This window comes from Prinia subflava, chromosome 1 (assembly GCF_021018805.1).
Source record: "Prinia subflava isolate CZ2003 ecotype Zambia chromosome 1, Cam_Psub_1.2, whole genome shotgun sequence".
NCBI classification, from domain to species: Eukaryota; Metazoa; Chordata; class Aves; order Passeriformes; family Cisticolidae; genus Prinia; species Prinia subflava.
The window spans coordinates 100,814,071-100,830,890 of record NC_086247.1 but is presented as its reverse complement, the minus strand read 5'-3'; the positions used below and the strand labels follow the sequence as shown (position 1 = coordinate 100,830,890).

The following is a 16,820-nucleotide window of genomic DNA, read 5'->3' as shown; positions in this document are numbered from 1 at the left end:
AGAGAAGCTGGGGCTGTGCAGAGAACAAACAGAGCAGGACGAGTGCTGCATTCCTTGAGCTCTTGTCTGTCAGACTCTTTTGGAGAAGAGACTGCCATGTCTGCTTTGTTATCCAGTACAACCAGATGACAAAAGCTTTAGGAGAGGGCATTCCCTGGATGATTCGGCCCACTTTCTCGAGTTTAAAGTACAAAGAAGCCCAAATTAAACAGGGCTCAGTTTGCCTAATTATTTAAAGGCACTTTCTCTTATAGATCTTGATATTAGTGCTGGCCACCAGCCTCGTGATGGCTTTGCAATGGATTTTAATCTTAGTTGAAGTACACAAATACTAATGCTCTTCTGTAAGAGAAGGCTTACATAATGCTGAAAGCATTTTAACTTGATCTGTGGTGGAGTTTGCTTGGGTAAAATTAAAACCCTCCAAATCAAAACTACATTGGACAAGGTTATGAAGGCTTGGAAAACTTCTAAACTTTTATACGTCCACTTTTACTTTTTCTTGCAAGTCCAAAGATTAAAAGTAAACCAGAACTTATTTCTCATCTGCAGTTTGAAGGTTGTACAAAGGCCTACTCCAGACTAGAAAACTTGAAAACGCACTTGAGATCTCACACTGGAGAGAAGCCGTATGTGTGCGAACATGAAGGCTGCAACAAAGCTTTCTCCAATGCATCTGACAGGGCCAAGCACCAAAACAGGACTCATTCCAATGAGGTAAGTAAGCACAGCTTCAAAAGATTAATATAATTCATTGTTGAACAGACTTACAGTATGGTCATAGCGATGTGTTACAGAGAACAAGCACAGCAACCCCCAGCAACCTGAAAGGAATGTAAGTTCTGCATGGCTCTTACCAGCACAGTGTCATACAGACCTGGCATTTTATTACATGTAGGAGAGTTTTGAATGAGGGATTCTAATGGAAACATATGCATTAACCAGAGGCAGATCCTGTTTTCCCTATAAAGCTGGGATTATTTTTCCCTCTGGAGCTGGAAGGGTTCATTGAGTGCCTGGACCCATCCCCATGCCTGTGTTGGCACCAGGCATCTGCTGGGGTGCAGCTTGCCCAGCATACTTTGAGGTGCTGCAGACAGCCACAGGCTCCACATTTAAAATCATGGGTTGCCTTTTAAGTTCTGAGTTATGCCTTTTCCTTCTTCTCTGGCCTCTTCACTCTTTCTTTCCATTCTGAACAGACCTCATGAACTAGGGATGCAGCAGAGGAAGTATGATCTTTCTCAAGGAAACCAGCTGTGGCAGTCACAGCTGTTTCCCAAACTCTCAGTGTAACATCTCATTCCTGTGTTTCCTGTTGTTGCTGCCTCCTCTTTCAAGAACCACACCATCTTCTGGCATTGTCCATGTTTTATTGCCTCATTTCAAGTTGCACAGAGAGTCACATCATCTCAGTCTCACATCTCAAGAGTCCACTCTCTCCTCCTTGACATGTCCCTAGACTCCTTCACCTCTAGCCTGAACCTGGAAGTACAGGACACACCATGGCAGCTATATCCATTTCCACACAGCTTGTACCTTTCTCTAGCTGGCTGTTGGGTCTGTCGCAGGCACGCACTGGGGCCGGCAGCTCTCCAAGGAGCATTCATCTTCTTCCAGTGCTACCCCTGCAGTCACTCTTCAGTCACAAAGGAGGCAGAGGGCATTGCACACCTTGGAGTTTCCTCGTCCCTGCCACGTGTGTTTTCAGCAGCCCAACTAATAATGGCGCTGAAGCCCTGCAGTGGTATCATGAATGGTCACCAAGGTAGAGGGAAGTTCACAAAGTCTTGCCAATAGCTGTCTGAACCAATCTGTGTGCTGCCTAGTTGAGGAGTTAGACCTTCTCATACTTGGCGATGTCACCTGCCCCTATGTTAAGATTTTGTGCCTTAACAGTAAATCAACCAGAGAAATTTCATGCTGCATATGATTTCTGACAGGTGCAGCCACAGGGGCAAGTGAAACATTTCCTTCACTATTACTTCACACCAAAAAAGGCTCATCTTGTAGGGCAACACATACTGGTGAAGTGATGTGAATGCCATGAAAAGCACAGACCAAATTCAGCACTTGCTTGCAGTGCCATTTTGGTTTTAAGTAGGTAACCAACAGAGAGCTTTAAAAGCAGCTGACATATCTTGATGACAATGTGCCTTACTCATGCAGAGGAGAGCTAAGTCACCTGTACTTTCCTAGCAGCTTGAGAAACCTGCCTCAGTAGCTCAGCATCATCTCTAAATTGCTCATTTTTGCCCCTATTCAAATAAATGGGAGGGGTTTTTCCACTGATGTCAGTGGAAGCAGTCTCAGGCCTTAGACAGCTGTGATGAAGCTTTTTGTCAAAGAGTCCACAGTGCCATGTGTAAGCAGACAGAGAAGCCCTCCGAGAAACTCTCTGTGAGGGTCTCTTTCTATTTTTTGAAGGCTAGTATTAAAAAAAAAAATCTAAAATAGTAGTTTCTTGGAAATAATTCAGTAATAAAAGTGAGTTTGCTTCCCAAGGCAATTCAAGGATTTAGGAAGTGCTCAGCTCTTCTTTCTAATCCCTTCAAAATGCAAGAACAAAGACTTTGTTAATTTATAAGACAGTAGATTTGCTTTATTCTGCATTGCTTAGTGAACTATAGAAATTCACAGATAAAGAAAGTGATTTCTAAAAAAATGATGAATTGTGCTAGTAGCTGTAACAATAGTATTAGTGCATTTATTGCTGCAACATTAAATTGTTCATGGCACTGTATCTTATGCTTTGACATTGTACTGGTCATCTGAAGGAGCCAGAAAAAAATGCTTCCTCAGTTAATTCTTCCTGAACAAATGGCCCAGCATCTTTTGAAGGGGGTTGTTTCAGTGTCAAGTAGTAAGTACTAGGCATACTGAGTACACCATCAAACTGCTGAGGTCAAGGGACAGGGTTGAAAATTAGACCAGTCTTCATAAATTACCATAGCTGAGTTGACTCCTCTGCTAAGATAAGTGAAAGCTGTGCCCATTGGTACCCATGAGGGACTCTGCCCTCAGTCCACCGTGCACCACTAATTGCTGCCTTCTGAGCCAAGGGGAGCTAATGGTTTTGATTAGGTGCAGTCAGAATTCGATAGGACTGGGGCTGGTGGCTTTAAACTGAAAGAGGGTAGATATAGATTAGTTGTAAGGAAGAAATTGATTACTGTGAGGGTAGTGAGGCACTGGTAGGGGTCTCCCAGAGATGCTATGGATGCCCTATCCCTGGAGGTGTTCAATGCCTGAGTTGAATGTGTCTTTGACCAAGGGCTCCCTGCCCATGTCAGGAGGGGAGTGGATAATTAGATAATCTTTAAGGTTCCTTCCAACCCAAACCATTCGATAATTCAGAGGTTGTAGAGACCATAAATTAGGTAACAAATTCGCTTTGAAAGCGTGTATCTGTGACACCAGTTGTGCTCCAAGGAGTTCTTCAGGAGTCCCACATGGAATTAAAGCTAATAGAGGTTTTTGTGTCTTGTCAGAAACCATATGTTTGCAAGATACCGGGCTGCACGAAACGCTACACGGACCCCAGCTCTCTCCGGAAGCACGTGAAGACTGTGCACGGCCCGGAGGCACACGTCACCAAGAAGCAGAGGGGAGATATCCACCCAAGGCCTCCACCACCGAGAGACCCGGGCAGCCACTCGCAGACCCGGTCACCAGGCCATCAGACTCAGGGTGCAGTTGGTGAGCAGAAGGACCTCAGCAACACTACCTCAAAGCGTGAAGAATGCCTCCAAGTGAAAGCGGTCAAGTCAGAAAAACCAATGGTATGCAATACACCGTGCCACTCCCTTTGTCCTTTTCTTCCTGCAATCAATTATTAATCCCTTTAGGAAACGCTCAAGTCTGTAAACTCAAGCTCACCAGGTTTGGTTTTGTGAGGTCTTCTTCCATGTTTACATTGTAAAATGTTTTTAAAGCCTAAGAAATAGCAAATAAAAATAATCTGTGCAATATGGAATAAGTGCAGTGCTGGTAACTGCCACAAGAATTGTTTCTCTTAAAAAACTCCATTTTCTGGAATGAGCATAGTATGAGAAAATCAGAGTTTTCATTAAAAAAAAACCAGAAACCAACATTTTTCCAGTCTTCTGTTTTCAGAAGAAAGATGGTGAAACTAAATCTTGCAGGCTGAAAACCAGAATAAGAAACAAACCAAATCAAACCACAGCAAGTCCAAATGAGTAAAAATATCATATTGATGATCGTTTTTGGAGAACCTGAGGAAGCAATCAGATTTTAGGGGCTTGAGCCTTTTGGGTCATGGATCAAACTGAAGCAAGATGAACTGACTTTCTTAAACAGCAGCTGGGCGTCTTTTAATAACATCTCTGTTGTGATGTGACCTCTTAGGTTTATCTGATACTTACTGAAGTTAACCTAGTCCATGTTTAACTAAATCAAGTTGAATTGACAGTCTCAGGTCTTTCTCTGATTTACCTTAATGTATTGCACTAAACTGTTGAAAGGACTGTATGCCATTTTTTGAGATGCTATCTTAAGTACACAAGTTCTTTTATTTTCCTGAATTTCATGTGCCATCTGCCCTCTTCACAAGGGTTAATTCAAAGGCAGCCACTCCATCCTCTTCCCCATCTGGGTCCATGATTCATCTGTATCCAGCCCTTGGGGAGTACAAATATAAGCCCTCCAAATTCTGCTCATAGTGTTAATCATGCTGCAATTCAGAGTGATTACTCACTGAAATAGGAGTTACAGCTATGTTGTGCCTAAGGCTTATGCTCAAACTGTTCAGTATTAATATGTTGAAGGGCTGAGAGTAAACTCCTGCTGAAGTCTAAAGGAGGTCCTCTGCTGTCTTTGGTGATAACTACCTTAGTTTACAAAGGAACAAAATCTCTTTTGCTTTGCTAGGTAAACATGTAGCATTATTGAAGCATGCTGAACACAGTTTTAACAGGATAATTTATGGAAGAGGGGCTATAATGCCTATAGCTTACATGATATTAAATATTTCTCACTGAAAATTATATTCTAAAAATAATTCTGTGTTTTTTGCTTTGCGTGTATGAATTGAGGTATTTTTCTGGTTTTCAACTAATCCAATGTCTTTTCTGTCTAATGCTCTTAAATGTCTTATTCTAACTTCCTAAGGACAGTGGGTAATAAGGTGAGGGCATTTTAACTTTTCTGCTGTTTTTCTTATTGCAACATTATTTATGTTTTTATTTTAGTCTTCTGCCTGTTGTTCAGTCATTCCTTTATTTAGTAATGTGCAATCCATCAAGCGCATTCCCAGTTGTAATGTGTTGTGAGCATTTTGCAACACTTGACATATGAAAAAATCTGTCTTATATTGGTGAAACATCTTCAGAAATGTCCTTGTACTTTCTCCTCTAAATGAGACATCAATTTTTTTTGTGTATTGCACATCTATAAATATATGTCCTGCATATTACGGTTCTTATTTCTGTACCCTACCTCACTGTGATCTTGACATGTGCTACAAGAACGGCTTCTGATCACTATTACTGTTCTTCTGTAGGCATGGAGCTATTGTCCAGAAGCACAAACTTTCTTCTGTATAATAACTGTTATTTCCATTTTTGTCACCAAATCTGCTATGGCCAGGATTTGGAAATGAACTTGCTCAGTGTGGCCTCATAAATTCTAAGTATCATCATTCAAGTTAGAAATAATAAAATAGTTATTGTATCTCAAATGGGCTCCTTAGGGGCATATGAAACTACAGTAGTGCCATGAATCTGTGTCTTCATTCATTGATGTTTAAAGTGAGAGTCGTCCCTGCCACTTCAGAAATTCTAGGCAGCATTTTTCAGTAAAATGTACATAAAGATCACAGAGTGGCAGAAAAAAACCCAAAACCAAAAAACAAAACCACATCAGAGACCTTAAATGTTAAATACTTACATGAAACTGTTCTTGTGAGCAAAATAATACTGCATGCCCCACTGATTTGTGATCACACTGATAGAACCTTACAGTGAGATATATTAAGTCCAGACTTCTGTCTGTCTTCCTCTGTTTTGTCTGTCAGTTTGTCAATTTTCCCATTCTTTTGCGAGAAACTTTTTATAAAGTCTGAAAAGTAAATCAAGCTTATGTTTCCCCATAGCAAAAGTTCTGCTGGAGCAGCAGGGAACACTCCCTGTTAAGAAAGAAGATGCTATTGTGGCATGTTTATATCCCTGCAGATTAGCACCCTATAGTGTCTACTTAAATTCTTGCATTTAAAATCTTAAATTCTCATGAAACAAAGGATTTGATTTAGTAGATCATCATCTTCTTGATTCAGGACAGAGGTGGTATAAGTTAGGTATGAGAGGAGGTATGAGTTAGACCTGAGTGCTGCCAGGGTCATGGGAGGCTGATAATATGATACAGTATTTTTTGCACTGATGCTTTGTCCCTGTTTTATTACATGCCAGCATTTCAGGCCAACCACTGCTTGTAACAATGAGCCTTAAGCCTGGAAAACGCTTACATTGTTTAGCCACAAGTCTAATTAAAAAAACCCAAATTCCAGTGTTGTTGGAGTCTTATGTGTTTGCAAGCCTAGCAGTGTAAGCTAATACCTTGTAACATGGCTGAATTCTGGTTTGGTTTTTCTGAGCTGCAGCTTCAGTTGGGAACAGCACATAAACTAAGTAGGGTATCCATCCATACATGCTCACAAATGGCTTGAAGTGATAGAAGTAACTCTGGGAATAACTCAGATAAATGTCTTATGGAGGTATATTGTATACCATCAGCAACATGTGAAAAGGGATTTTAGTCTTGTGTTTTACAGTGCCGTTCACTGCAGTTGAAGCCAATATCTAGAAAGCCTCTTTATGAACAATCACTGTTATCATTTAATGCTGAACTTTTCTATACCCATATTTTCCACTCCATTTAGGCCTTCATTTAGCACAAGTGCTCTGGCTAACATCGTTTGCTTAATGCTCACACTATTTTGTCTCTTACTTCCCTCCAACAGACATCTCAGCCAAGCCCTGGTGGTCAGTCTACATGCAGCAGCGAACAGTCCCCCATCAGCAACTATTCCAACAATGGGATCGAGCTTACTCTGACTGGTGGTGGTAGTGTAGGAGACCTCGGTGTCATCGATGAAACCCCAATCATGGACTCTACCATTTCCACAGCCACCACAGCACTTGGCTTACAGGCCAGGAGGAATATGACAGGGACCAAATGGATGGAGCAAGTGAAATTAGAAAGGTTGAAACAAGTTAATGGAATGCTTCCAAGACTGAACCCCGTTCCACCTTCCAAAGCCCCGACCTTGCCACCTCTCATAGGAAATGGTGAGATATGCATAATAGGAGTGATAATACTTTTTGTCCTTAGTCTTGTTGTTGCTTGCTAGATCAATCTTGCAACTCTTGCAGGAGCTGCACAGCTTAGGAAACTCAGCAGCTGTGAAATGGTTTGTAAACTGATCACTTTCTGTTTATTCCCTCACTGCAAGTCTTTATACCCACCCTATTAGAAGTCTGATAGTGTTTTACAGAGGAGAGGTTAGCGAGGGAGCCATGCATCACATTCTAAATATTCCCTAAGTTAAAGGCTTTGACCCAAGATCATCATAATTCTGTCCTGTTTTGAGGCAAGGCAGAAGAAATAAATACCTGTGAGTTTATTGTATGGAAGTCTTTCTGTTGAGGCCTTTGCAAGGCAGCCTTTGCAGACATGTGATGGGCTTCCCTTTAAATAACCTATTCCCACACGTAGAAGAAATCATATATACAGCTGCTACTGCTACAAGGAGCAGATATCCACGAATGGGAGCAAGGCGAGGTTGAACTCTGAAGATTCCTGGTTGTTTTCCTCCAAAGAGCTGCTCGTGACCAAAATGGATGTTGCTGCTGCCCCTACTTTGCCTACAGCATGCCTGTAGGTTTTCTGGGCTCCACCCAGCAGTGACAACCCAGGTTTTCTGAGACCCATTCAATCAAAAGAAACTATGTAAAATTAAGAAATTTATCCTGTTTACTTAAAACCCAAACAAAACAAGGAAACCAGCAAAGATGTTTTGCAGTTGTTAAGAGTTATTTCAAGAATATTTCAAGAAGTCTTAGAAGTGACCTTGAATAGCCTCCAGTTTGTATATTTTGCCATTCCATGCAAATGCCTGTTCAATTATATTTTGCCTATAAAAAGCTCCCTTACGAATGTGTCCTCCTGGCACATCAGCCAGCATAGCTGCACTGCAGGCTGGGGCACTACACCAGCTGATGACAGTTTGTGGCTATGGGCTGTAAATTTTCTGCTGGGATTTACGCTGAAATATTACCCTTGAGTCTCTGAATTAGCTTTTAACCTAAGGACACAGTTTTTATCCCTATTTCTTTCAAGAAAGAGCACTGCCATGATTAGCTGTGGTGATGTTCTTCCTCTACACTTGACTTACTCCCTTATTGTGTGTTTTCCGCACCAGTTTCTGGATAATACCTCTTTGTTTAACTGTGGATTTTACCCGCAGGTACCCAGTCAAACAGCAGCAGCAGTGTCGGAGGACCCATGACTATTCTGCCAAACAGGAATGAACTCTCAAGTACGGACATCACTGTGTTGAACATGCTGAACAGGAGGGACAGCAATACTAGCACAATCAGTTCAGCCTACCTGAGCAGCCGCAGGTCCTCTGGAATCTCACCTTGCTTCTCCAGCCGGAGGTCCAGCGATGCCTCCCAGGCAGAGGGAAGGCCACAGAACGTGAGCGTTGCGGACTCCTACGACCCCATCTCGACGGATGCCTCCCGGCGCTCCAGTGAAGCGAGCCAGTGTGATGAGCTGCCAAGTCTTCTCAGCCTCACCCCCGCCCAGCAATACAGGCTGAAAGCTAAATATGCAGCAGCTACTGGTGGACCCCCACCAACTCCACTGCCTAACATGGAGAGGATGAGCCTCAAGACAAGGATGGCACTCTTGGGAGACTGCAGGGAGTCTGGAGTATCTCCACTGCCTCCAGTGAATGTCCCTCGAAGATGTAGTGATGGTGGGGCAAATGGTTACAGCAGGAGGCACTTTCTGTCTCATGAATCTTTAGGAAATGGGACAAGGAGAGCCAGTGATCCAGTCAGAATGGCCTCCGACAACCTCTCTGTCCCGAGAGTCCAGCGTTTCAACAGTCTTAATAGCTTTAACCCTCCTGCTTTACCTCCATCCATGGAAAAGCGCAACCTTGTTCTTCAGAACTACACCTGTTCTGAGGGTGGCGTCTTCCGCGGCTTCAGCTCCCCCTGTCCTCCAAGCATCAGCGAGAACGTCACCCTGGAGGCTGCTACAATGGAAGCAGGTAGCAGTCTGAATGATGAGGATCTCCTGCCAGATGATGTGGTCCAGTATCTGAATTCCCAGAATCGGGGCATCTACGACCATTTGTTGAACAATGTCCTAGACAGCAGCAAAATGCATCACAGCTCAGTTTCAGGAAACAACAACCCCAGCAGCTTTGACCAAGCCCCTGCACCGAGCAGTCAGCAGGCGGGTCCCGAGGTAAATAAGAGCGACTTGCCCATTCAGTGGAATGAAGTAAGCTCAGGAAGTTCTGACTTATCTCCTTCAAAGCTGAAATGTGGTCAGCGGTCAGCATTGCAGCAGGCTCGGGCCGTCAGACTGTATAACAACATGATGGTTCAGCAGCAGAACCTGGAGAGAAGCAATATGGCCCAGCAGAATGGCTATCAGAACCTGGTGGAGAACAACACTGCTTTCAGTTTACAGCAAAACATGACTCTTGGCAGCGGAGCCGAGAATTCCTTCAGCATGCAGTCCAGCAAGCCTTACAGTGAAAGCATGGGCAGGCAAGCAATGATGTCTGGGGTGACAGACAATTCCTGTGGCATGGCAGTGCAAGGGCAAAAGCTGAGAATCAGTAACATGCCGGTGAATGGGAACCAGCAAAATTTCAGCCATTCCCTGGCATCTGCCAATCAAAGCATCAGTATGGCAAACGGGATGCAGGACAGGAATATGATGGAACAGGAATATTTGCAAAGCCAGCCAGCTGGAGATGGCATCCATTACCAGGGTGTCAATCAATCTGGTCAAATGATGCTAGGGCAGGATAGTCCTACCTCACAAGGCAGCCTCTATCAAGGGCCACAGAGTTGTCCGCTGGTGTCTCACACCATTGGTAGCCAGCCTTCAGGCTTGTCAGTAGCCAAGAGTTACCAGTCATGCTCTAATTACAGCAGCAACAGACGGCAAAACATGCTGAGAAGCAACCTGTCCCAACAGCAAAGACACGTAGATGAAGGCGACCAGACATACAGGGTAAACACCATTAAGATGGAAATGCAAGGTCAATCACAGCAGTTCTGCTCTAACATGCAGAATTACTCTGGTCAGTTATATGACCAAACCGTGGGCTTTAGCCACCAAGCTATGAAAACAGGTTCTTTCTTTGGTTCAGAAGCCAGCTGCCTGCTGCAGGGGACTGCAACTGAAAACTCATCTGAGCTTCTTTCCCCAGGGGCTAACCAAGTGTCAAGCACAGTTGACAGCATTGACAACAACAGTCTAGAGGGTGTGCAGATAGATTTTGATGCTATCATTGATGATGGGGACCATGTCAGCTTAATTTCAGGAGCCCTGAGCCCAAGTATCATTCCAAATGTCTCCCGCAATTCCTCACGCCTCACCACTCCCCGAGCATCTCTTACATTCCCAGCTATGCCTGTAAGCACAACCAACATGGCTATTGGGGACATGAGCTCTTTGTTGACCTCACTTGCAGAAGAAAGCAAGTTTCTTGCTGTTATGCAATAGACATACAAAACAAAAACACTTAGGAGATAACAGATGGAGAAAGAAAAAGACTCATATTTTTTAGTTGTGTATGTATTTTAGCAATCTCATCTCAACTAAATGGGATGTGTTTCAAGTATATTCCTTTTATGGAATAAGGACTCTGAAAACCCTAAAGTGTTCTAGGGAGAAACTGTCTTCCATTTCAGTTTTGAATCAGTATTGCTATGCCCATTCCCTCCCTTTCTCTCTTTTCTCTTTCTCTCACCCTTTTCAAATGTCTGTATGCTTCTTTTTTTTTCTTTCACTTTTTAATTGTAAACCAGTGTAAACGTGTGAAGTGCATGGGGTTTTTTGTTTGTTTGTTTGTTTTGGGATTTTTTGTAAAGAAAGGCCTGATAAAATGACTTGACAATTTTCTGTTTTTCAAATGAAGCTATACCTTGTAAAACTGTTGCAGCTTTTCCCCTTGAACATAACCAGGCACAATGTGAAGTGAGCATGCAGTGATGAAATTCTCTCTGGATGCACTGGACACATCACAGAGGTGGAAAACCAGTTCAGAAATGCACTGCCATGGTACCCCTAAACTGCAGTTTCAGAGACATGAGCACAAAAAGTTGGGAGGTTCAAGCAAATAAGAAATGTAAAAACCATCAGCCCTTTGATTTACAGCGAAAGGCTAAGGTTTTTGTAAACACACACACAGGTAGCTGTCCCTGCCTTGAATAATGATGCTGAGATTGTGTCATGCTTGACCTATTTCAGGGGAAAGAGAGGACCAGAAAGCTGCTCGTAGTTCAGCTCTCATCTTTTGTAGTATTTGGTATTCTGATTTTCATCCTTCTTTAAATGACTGGATAGCAAAATTCTGGGGGTGTGTGTAGTGACTTGGGTAGTCTATAGTCTTCTCATTGCATACCACATTTGTGGAGGTACAATCAGGGTCTTGTGAAGTATTTCATACAATGAAATAACAAAACAGCAGTATTTCATACTGGAGAATTCTTTCTTTTAATGCAAATTGCTGAGGTGTAACTTGCTGAGCCACTGGTTCTTATCTGCAGGAAGAACTGTGTGTACATCCCCTTTAGCCCAGACAGCTCCATGGATACTTACAGCTTCAAAAACATCATGGGCATGTTGTGTAAAGAAGTAGAAAATGAATGGCTGGCCCAGTTCTCAGAGCAGCCAAATAAATCAAAGTAGTTGCAAGCAATCTGATAATCTTAAATGTTTTTCCACTGTGTCCAAGCTTTAAAAAATTAAGAAATTTAAACTGCCATTAAAAATAGGAAAGAAACAAGGGGAATGGCAAGTATTCACAGATCACAGACTATTCTGATCTGGAATTACTATCAGGTCCAACTCTTCAGTGAATGGCCTGTATGAGGATCAAACCCACAGCTTTGATGCTATTAGCACCATGCTCTAACCAACTGAGTTGTCTGGCAACTAATCAAAGCTCAGAAAGACCAGCTTCCTTCTCTCTCTCTTGGTGACAACATGTGCATTTAATTTCAAAGCAAACCAGTGGGTCAATGCCCAGGGTCAGTTACACTGGCAAAAGATTGAAACCAGCACACTGTGATCATGAAGCTACTCACTGGTAGAGGTGAATGGCATTTGCTCTGTGAGCACTGGCTTGTTTTTGGCTCTGCTGGGCTCTGTGTCTGTACCCCTGAACACACAGTGCTCCTGAGTGAACAGGCTGCTGTGGGGAACAATCACAAGACCATGATTCAAGTTCACCCACTCCTAGAAGCTGCATGGAATTCCAGCCCTTGCAGACTTCCTAGTTAAATCCTAATAGTGAATGAAGTCCTACCACAGGATGTAAATTGTGCAGGCACTTACAGTCACTCACATTTGATGTCTGTAAGCAGCTGATGTTATAGCAGATATCCAGTGAGAAGAGGGAGCATAGTCAGTTTTAAAATACAGATAAACTTTAGCTAGTCAAAATCAGGTGACTTCTGTAGGCTAGAAAATCATAGCATTTTTTTCAGTTGTAAAAGGAAAAGTGAAATACCAGCTGATTCAGCACATGGCATTTGAGGAAATGTGTAGGAATGGAATCTTAGTGAAGCTGTCAGATAACATTTATCTGTTATCAGCTGTTAGAGGATGAATCTATAAATTACTAGGAAATAATCATAGGAAATCTGGTGCAGGAGCCATATTTGAGCTCATCACAGCACATACCAAGAGATCTGCACTGTGAGCTAGAATGTCAGAAATCAAGACAAATACAAATATCCTACACCTTTTATCATGATCTAGCTCCTGTCTTTCTTTGTATCTTTAGCCAGTATTTCTTTCTTACCCTTTCATATGTTTGCTCAGCCTTCACTTTTCCCTTTGCCAGTTCCCTTCCCAGCCTCCCTGCCCCTGACCAGCTACCACAGCCCACCTGCAGTGGTCCTTGGGCTGCAGGGGTACTTGAGCACAGCTCACCATGGCAAAGGCTGGATTGCTGTGGCAGCGGGAGGAAGCTGCTCCCTGTTGCCCTTTTGTTGGCCAAAGGCCCTGCAGAGTCCTGCTGCCTGTACACAACCATTGTCCCTGCCCTGCTGCTGGGACAAGAAGGAATGCATCCTCCTGGGCAGATCCCCAGGGGCAGGGATGTTCCAAGGGCTGGGCTGTGCATTGCAGCGCTGGGATACAGCTCACAGCCCTGCAGAGAAGTAGCACTATAGGCATGAGGAAAGGCTGTGCTGGACATGTTCCAGATGGTTCTCAGTAACCAATCCTGGCTGTTTATTAAAGCCATCAATTACATGTTTATAAACAATTTCAGCAGGGAGACTTATGACTAGTCTGGGAGTAGGTGGCTTGGGAGAGAAGTCTTTTATTGTTATGGAGCCAATACATTAAAGAAACCCCAAACATCCCCAACTATTTTTTAAACTCAGTTTTCCAGTTCATAATTGTATCTGCTGGTGCAATTGATGCTGGGAAGCTATTAACACATGTGATCCATCGGAGCTTAGAAGGAGCCATTCGTATTGCTGCAGGCTAAAAGGGACTGTTTGAGTAGCCAATTTGCCTTCCTGGATGTGACAAACCTTCGTCACTCACTTAGCCTTGTGTTGGGACAACAGTGTGTCTTGGCAGAAACCACATGCTCAAGAACGGCTTCCCATTTGATTTGGCAAAGCTGAGGAATCAGAGACGCCACTGTGTCCTTGGGGAGTTTGTGCAAATGATAGTTTGTTTTTACCATTCAGTGTATGTGCCACTTGCGTTCGTGTGTTACTTTTCAGTTTTTAGTGTTTTCTCACACTTTTCTGTTCTATCCTAAGGAGCCTGATTTTGGTACCTGTGAGGGTAGCAATACATCATATCCCAGCTATCTTGTGTTTTGGTTCGGTTTTGGTAAGGTAGACTGGTCTCTGTGCATGGCACTGTTACATTGGACACCAGCTTTCACTTGCCAACCTCCTTCTCAATGTGTGGCAGTCTGGGGAAAAGTCCCATCAACACTGTGGGATGAGTTTACTAGCACCCCTCTACTCTTCCTCTTCCAGTTACAGAGTCAAAGCTTGCTTTTGTTTACGTGGCACATCAGTTGATTTTTGCATAGCTGTTGGAAACCCACTGCTCACCCAAGAGTACAAGAAAATGCACAAAATAGTATGAATGTTCTATTTTTAAAGCATTGCAGCTTAAGTCTAAATCACCAGTTCTTGTAATGGCTCTGTGAGGGTCTTCCATATTCGTTACTGTTAGCCTTGGGCACATCAGTAGCCGCCTGCCTGAAGTGTGTGTGTTTCTCCAGACAGTTCTACTTTCCGCAAAGTTGAAGTTGCCAGTGAAGAGTTTATCTGTCAGTTACACCCAGGTGAAGGAAAGCTGTGTTTGCAGGAAAGTCAGTGGGCTTCCACATGGGCTTCGCTGGGGAGTACAGTGGTCCCACACATCCACGTGGCAGATGATGTCACTCCCTCCTTGGAGGATGGCCCCAGACGGTGCGTGCGTTGAGAGGTTGGCTAGCTGCTGGCTCCCGCCACGGCTTCCCCGCCCCTCGGTGAGACGCCCGTCCCGCCACGGCCAGTGTGGTGTGCCGGGCAGCAGCATTCATATTCTCGCAATGTATGTGCCTTATTTTGCGTTGACCCCGAAAAAGAGAGGGACCACAATGTGTCGCCAAATTTTCCTGATGAGGCTGTACCTGCCATTGAGCTAATAGCACATACCACTGTTAATAGTGTCTGAAACGTCTTGTAAACCTCTGGTATTCATGTGTTATTGTCCTTGGATTGGTGGAATGTCTCCTATGGAACAGTTACTGTTGTCAGTCCTGCAGATGTGTAAGATAAAAAAGTGTTACCTTTTTTTTTTAACTTTTAAATTTTTTTTATAAAGCTTGTAATCCTTTTTTTAAAGAAAAATGTAAATACATTTATGTACGGTAGGAATAGTGTTCAGCTGTAATAGACCTTAGTGGTCTTCATTTGATAAACCTGCAGTTATGATCTGATGTTTCTCAAGCCTTAGGTTGATTTGAAGGGTCTGTAGCACTGTGTACATATGAACTGTACTTCTGCTTTCAGAACCACTTAGCTTTTTTGTAACAAAGAAAAAAAATGTTTCTTACAATGTCAATAAAAACAAAAGCCTTTGTACTTAAGTTCTTAGCTTTCAGCTTCTAAAGTATCTCCTTGGGGGAGGGAGTTATTTTTTCATACATCTGAAAAGCCTGGTTGCAGTCAGTGCTTGTATCGCTTCCACTCAGAGCTGCTTTCTTCTTTCTGCTTCCCAGCTTGTTGCTTCACTCCATTCACAGTTTGAATACAGATGGGAAAACAAAACAGGGTGTTTACCTTCTTGCTAAAGAAAAATGGTCGATGGGTGTTGGGTGGAAAAATAAATGAAAATGCAGTGTCACACAGATGAAATGTTTGAAGGGAGGAGAGAGACTGACCTGGTTAACTCTGCTGTAGGAGCAGTCAGTTCAGAAGCCAAAGCCAAGCTGTGCTAAACTCTGGGCTATTCTATGGGGACTGTATTTCCATACCTTGCTTACCAAGGTTGTCTTACAAAGGCTTGCCCACTCATGAAGAGGCATGGGAAGGAGGAAGAGAAGTTTCCCTGGCTGGGTTAATCTGTAGATGTCCGTTCAGGTGGGTTACAGTGTGATGTGCAAAGAACTAGACACAGTTATTTTCAAAACTCGACGTACTCAGTGAGTGCTCCAGTTGGGGACAGTTGATATGGATGATGTCAAGTTAGCGATGGCAAACAGTATGGAAAATGTTTTAGCGCTGCTTGGTCTTAAGGTGTCTGACCTGTTCTCATTCCAAAATCTTTTGTTTCCATTGCTGGTACCTTGGCAAGATCCAGAGCACTCTGTTGATCTGTCAGTGCTCAGCTTCTGCCTTAGGCCTTCCTCAGCCAAAATAGGTGAGCCATTTCCCAGGTGGTGGGAGGTAACTTTGCATTGTTATTTGCTCATGTAAACTTCTCTTTTTTTGTGTGTGTGTCCTGTTCTGTTGTGTTTTGTGGATCACCTTTATTAAGCTTTTGTCATTTGGCACAGGCCTCAAAGTTTAGTAGGGACCAAGGGTAGACTAGAAAGCTAAAGCCTAAAGCATGCCCAGCTGAGAGGCCAGTGAGGCAGGAGAGTCCTGGGAGTGGCCTGGTAGGGGTGGAGGAGGCCCTGCAGTTTGAAAGGGAGTTTGATGGTGCCCATGGTGCCTTAGCTTATATGCTGCAATCCCAAATTCTCCCCAAGTTTGGAGTGCTTCAGGATCAGCTCTCTTTGGGGGGTGTGTGTGACAGTGGCCTCCCCACAACTTCGACCAACAGGACGTCAGCAACAGGGATGGAACAAGCCTCAGACAGACATGATGGACCAGCAGAGAAACGAACAGGCCCATGGGGGCTGGGGAGTCAGGAGCAGGATCCATGCTGACTACAGATCACAGCTGTCTGGGGCTTAGAACTGATTGAGGCATTTCTGAGCCTTACCAGCCGCCTGCAGGTAGTGGGATGCAGGTAGTGGGGAACTCCCACTTCTTACATGCTAATGCAGTAAAGTCCTGCACACATACATGCATGCAGAG

The 16,820-nt window shown here is 43.6% G+C and overlaps 1 protein-coding gene across 3 annotated transcripts in view; it reads left to right on the top strand.

Annotated features, from left to right (window-relative positions):
• The window catches only part of GLI3 (GLI family zinc finger 3), a 210,656-nt gene extending 195,271 nt beyond the window's left edge, over positions 1-15,385 (top strand). For all 3 annotated transcript variants that reach the window (XM_063405347.1, XM_063405357.1, XM_063405337.1), the window contains exons 12-15: positions 553-717; positions 3,492-3,782; positions 6,977-7,304; positions 8,483-15,385. In XM_063405347.1, the coding sequence (XP_063261417.1) occupies positions 553-717; positions 3,492-3,782; positions 6,977-7,304; positions 8,483-10,773 (3,075 nt within the window). In that variant the 3' untranslated portion in view covers positions 10,774-15,385. The remainder of the gene's footprint in view (positions 1-552; positions 718-3,491; positions 3,783-6,976; positions 7,305-8,482) is intronic.
• The last annotated feature ends 1,435 nt before the right edge of the window (positions 15,386-16,820 follow it).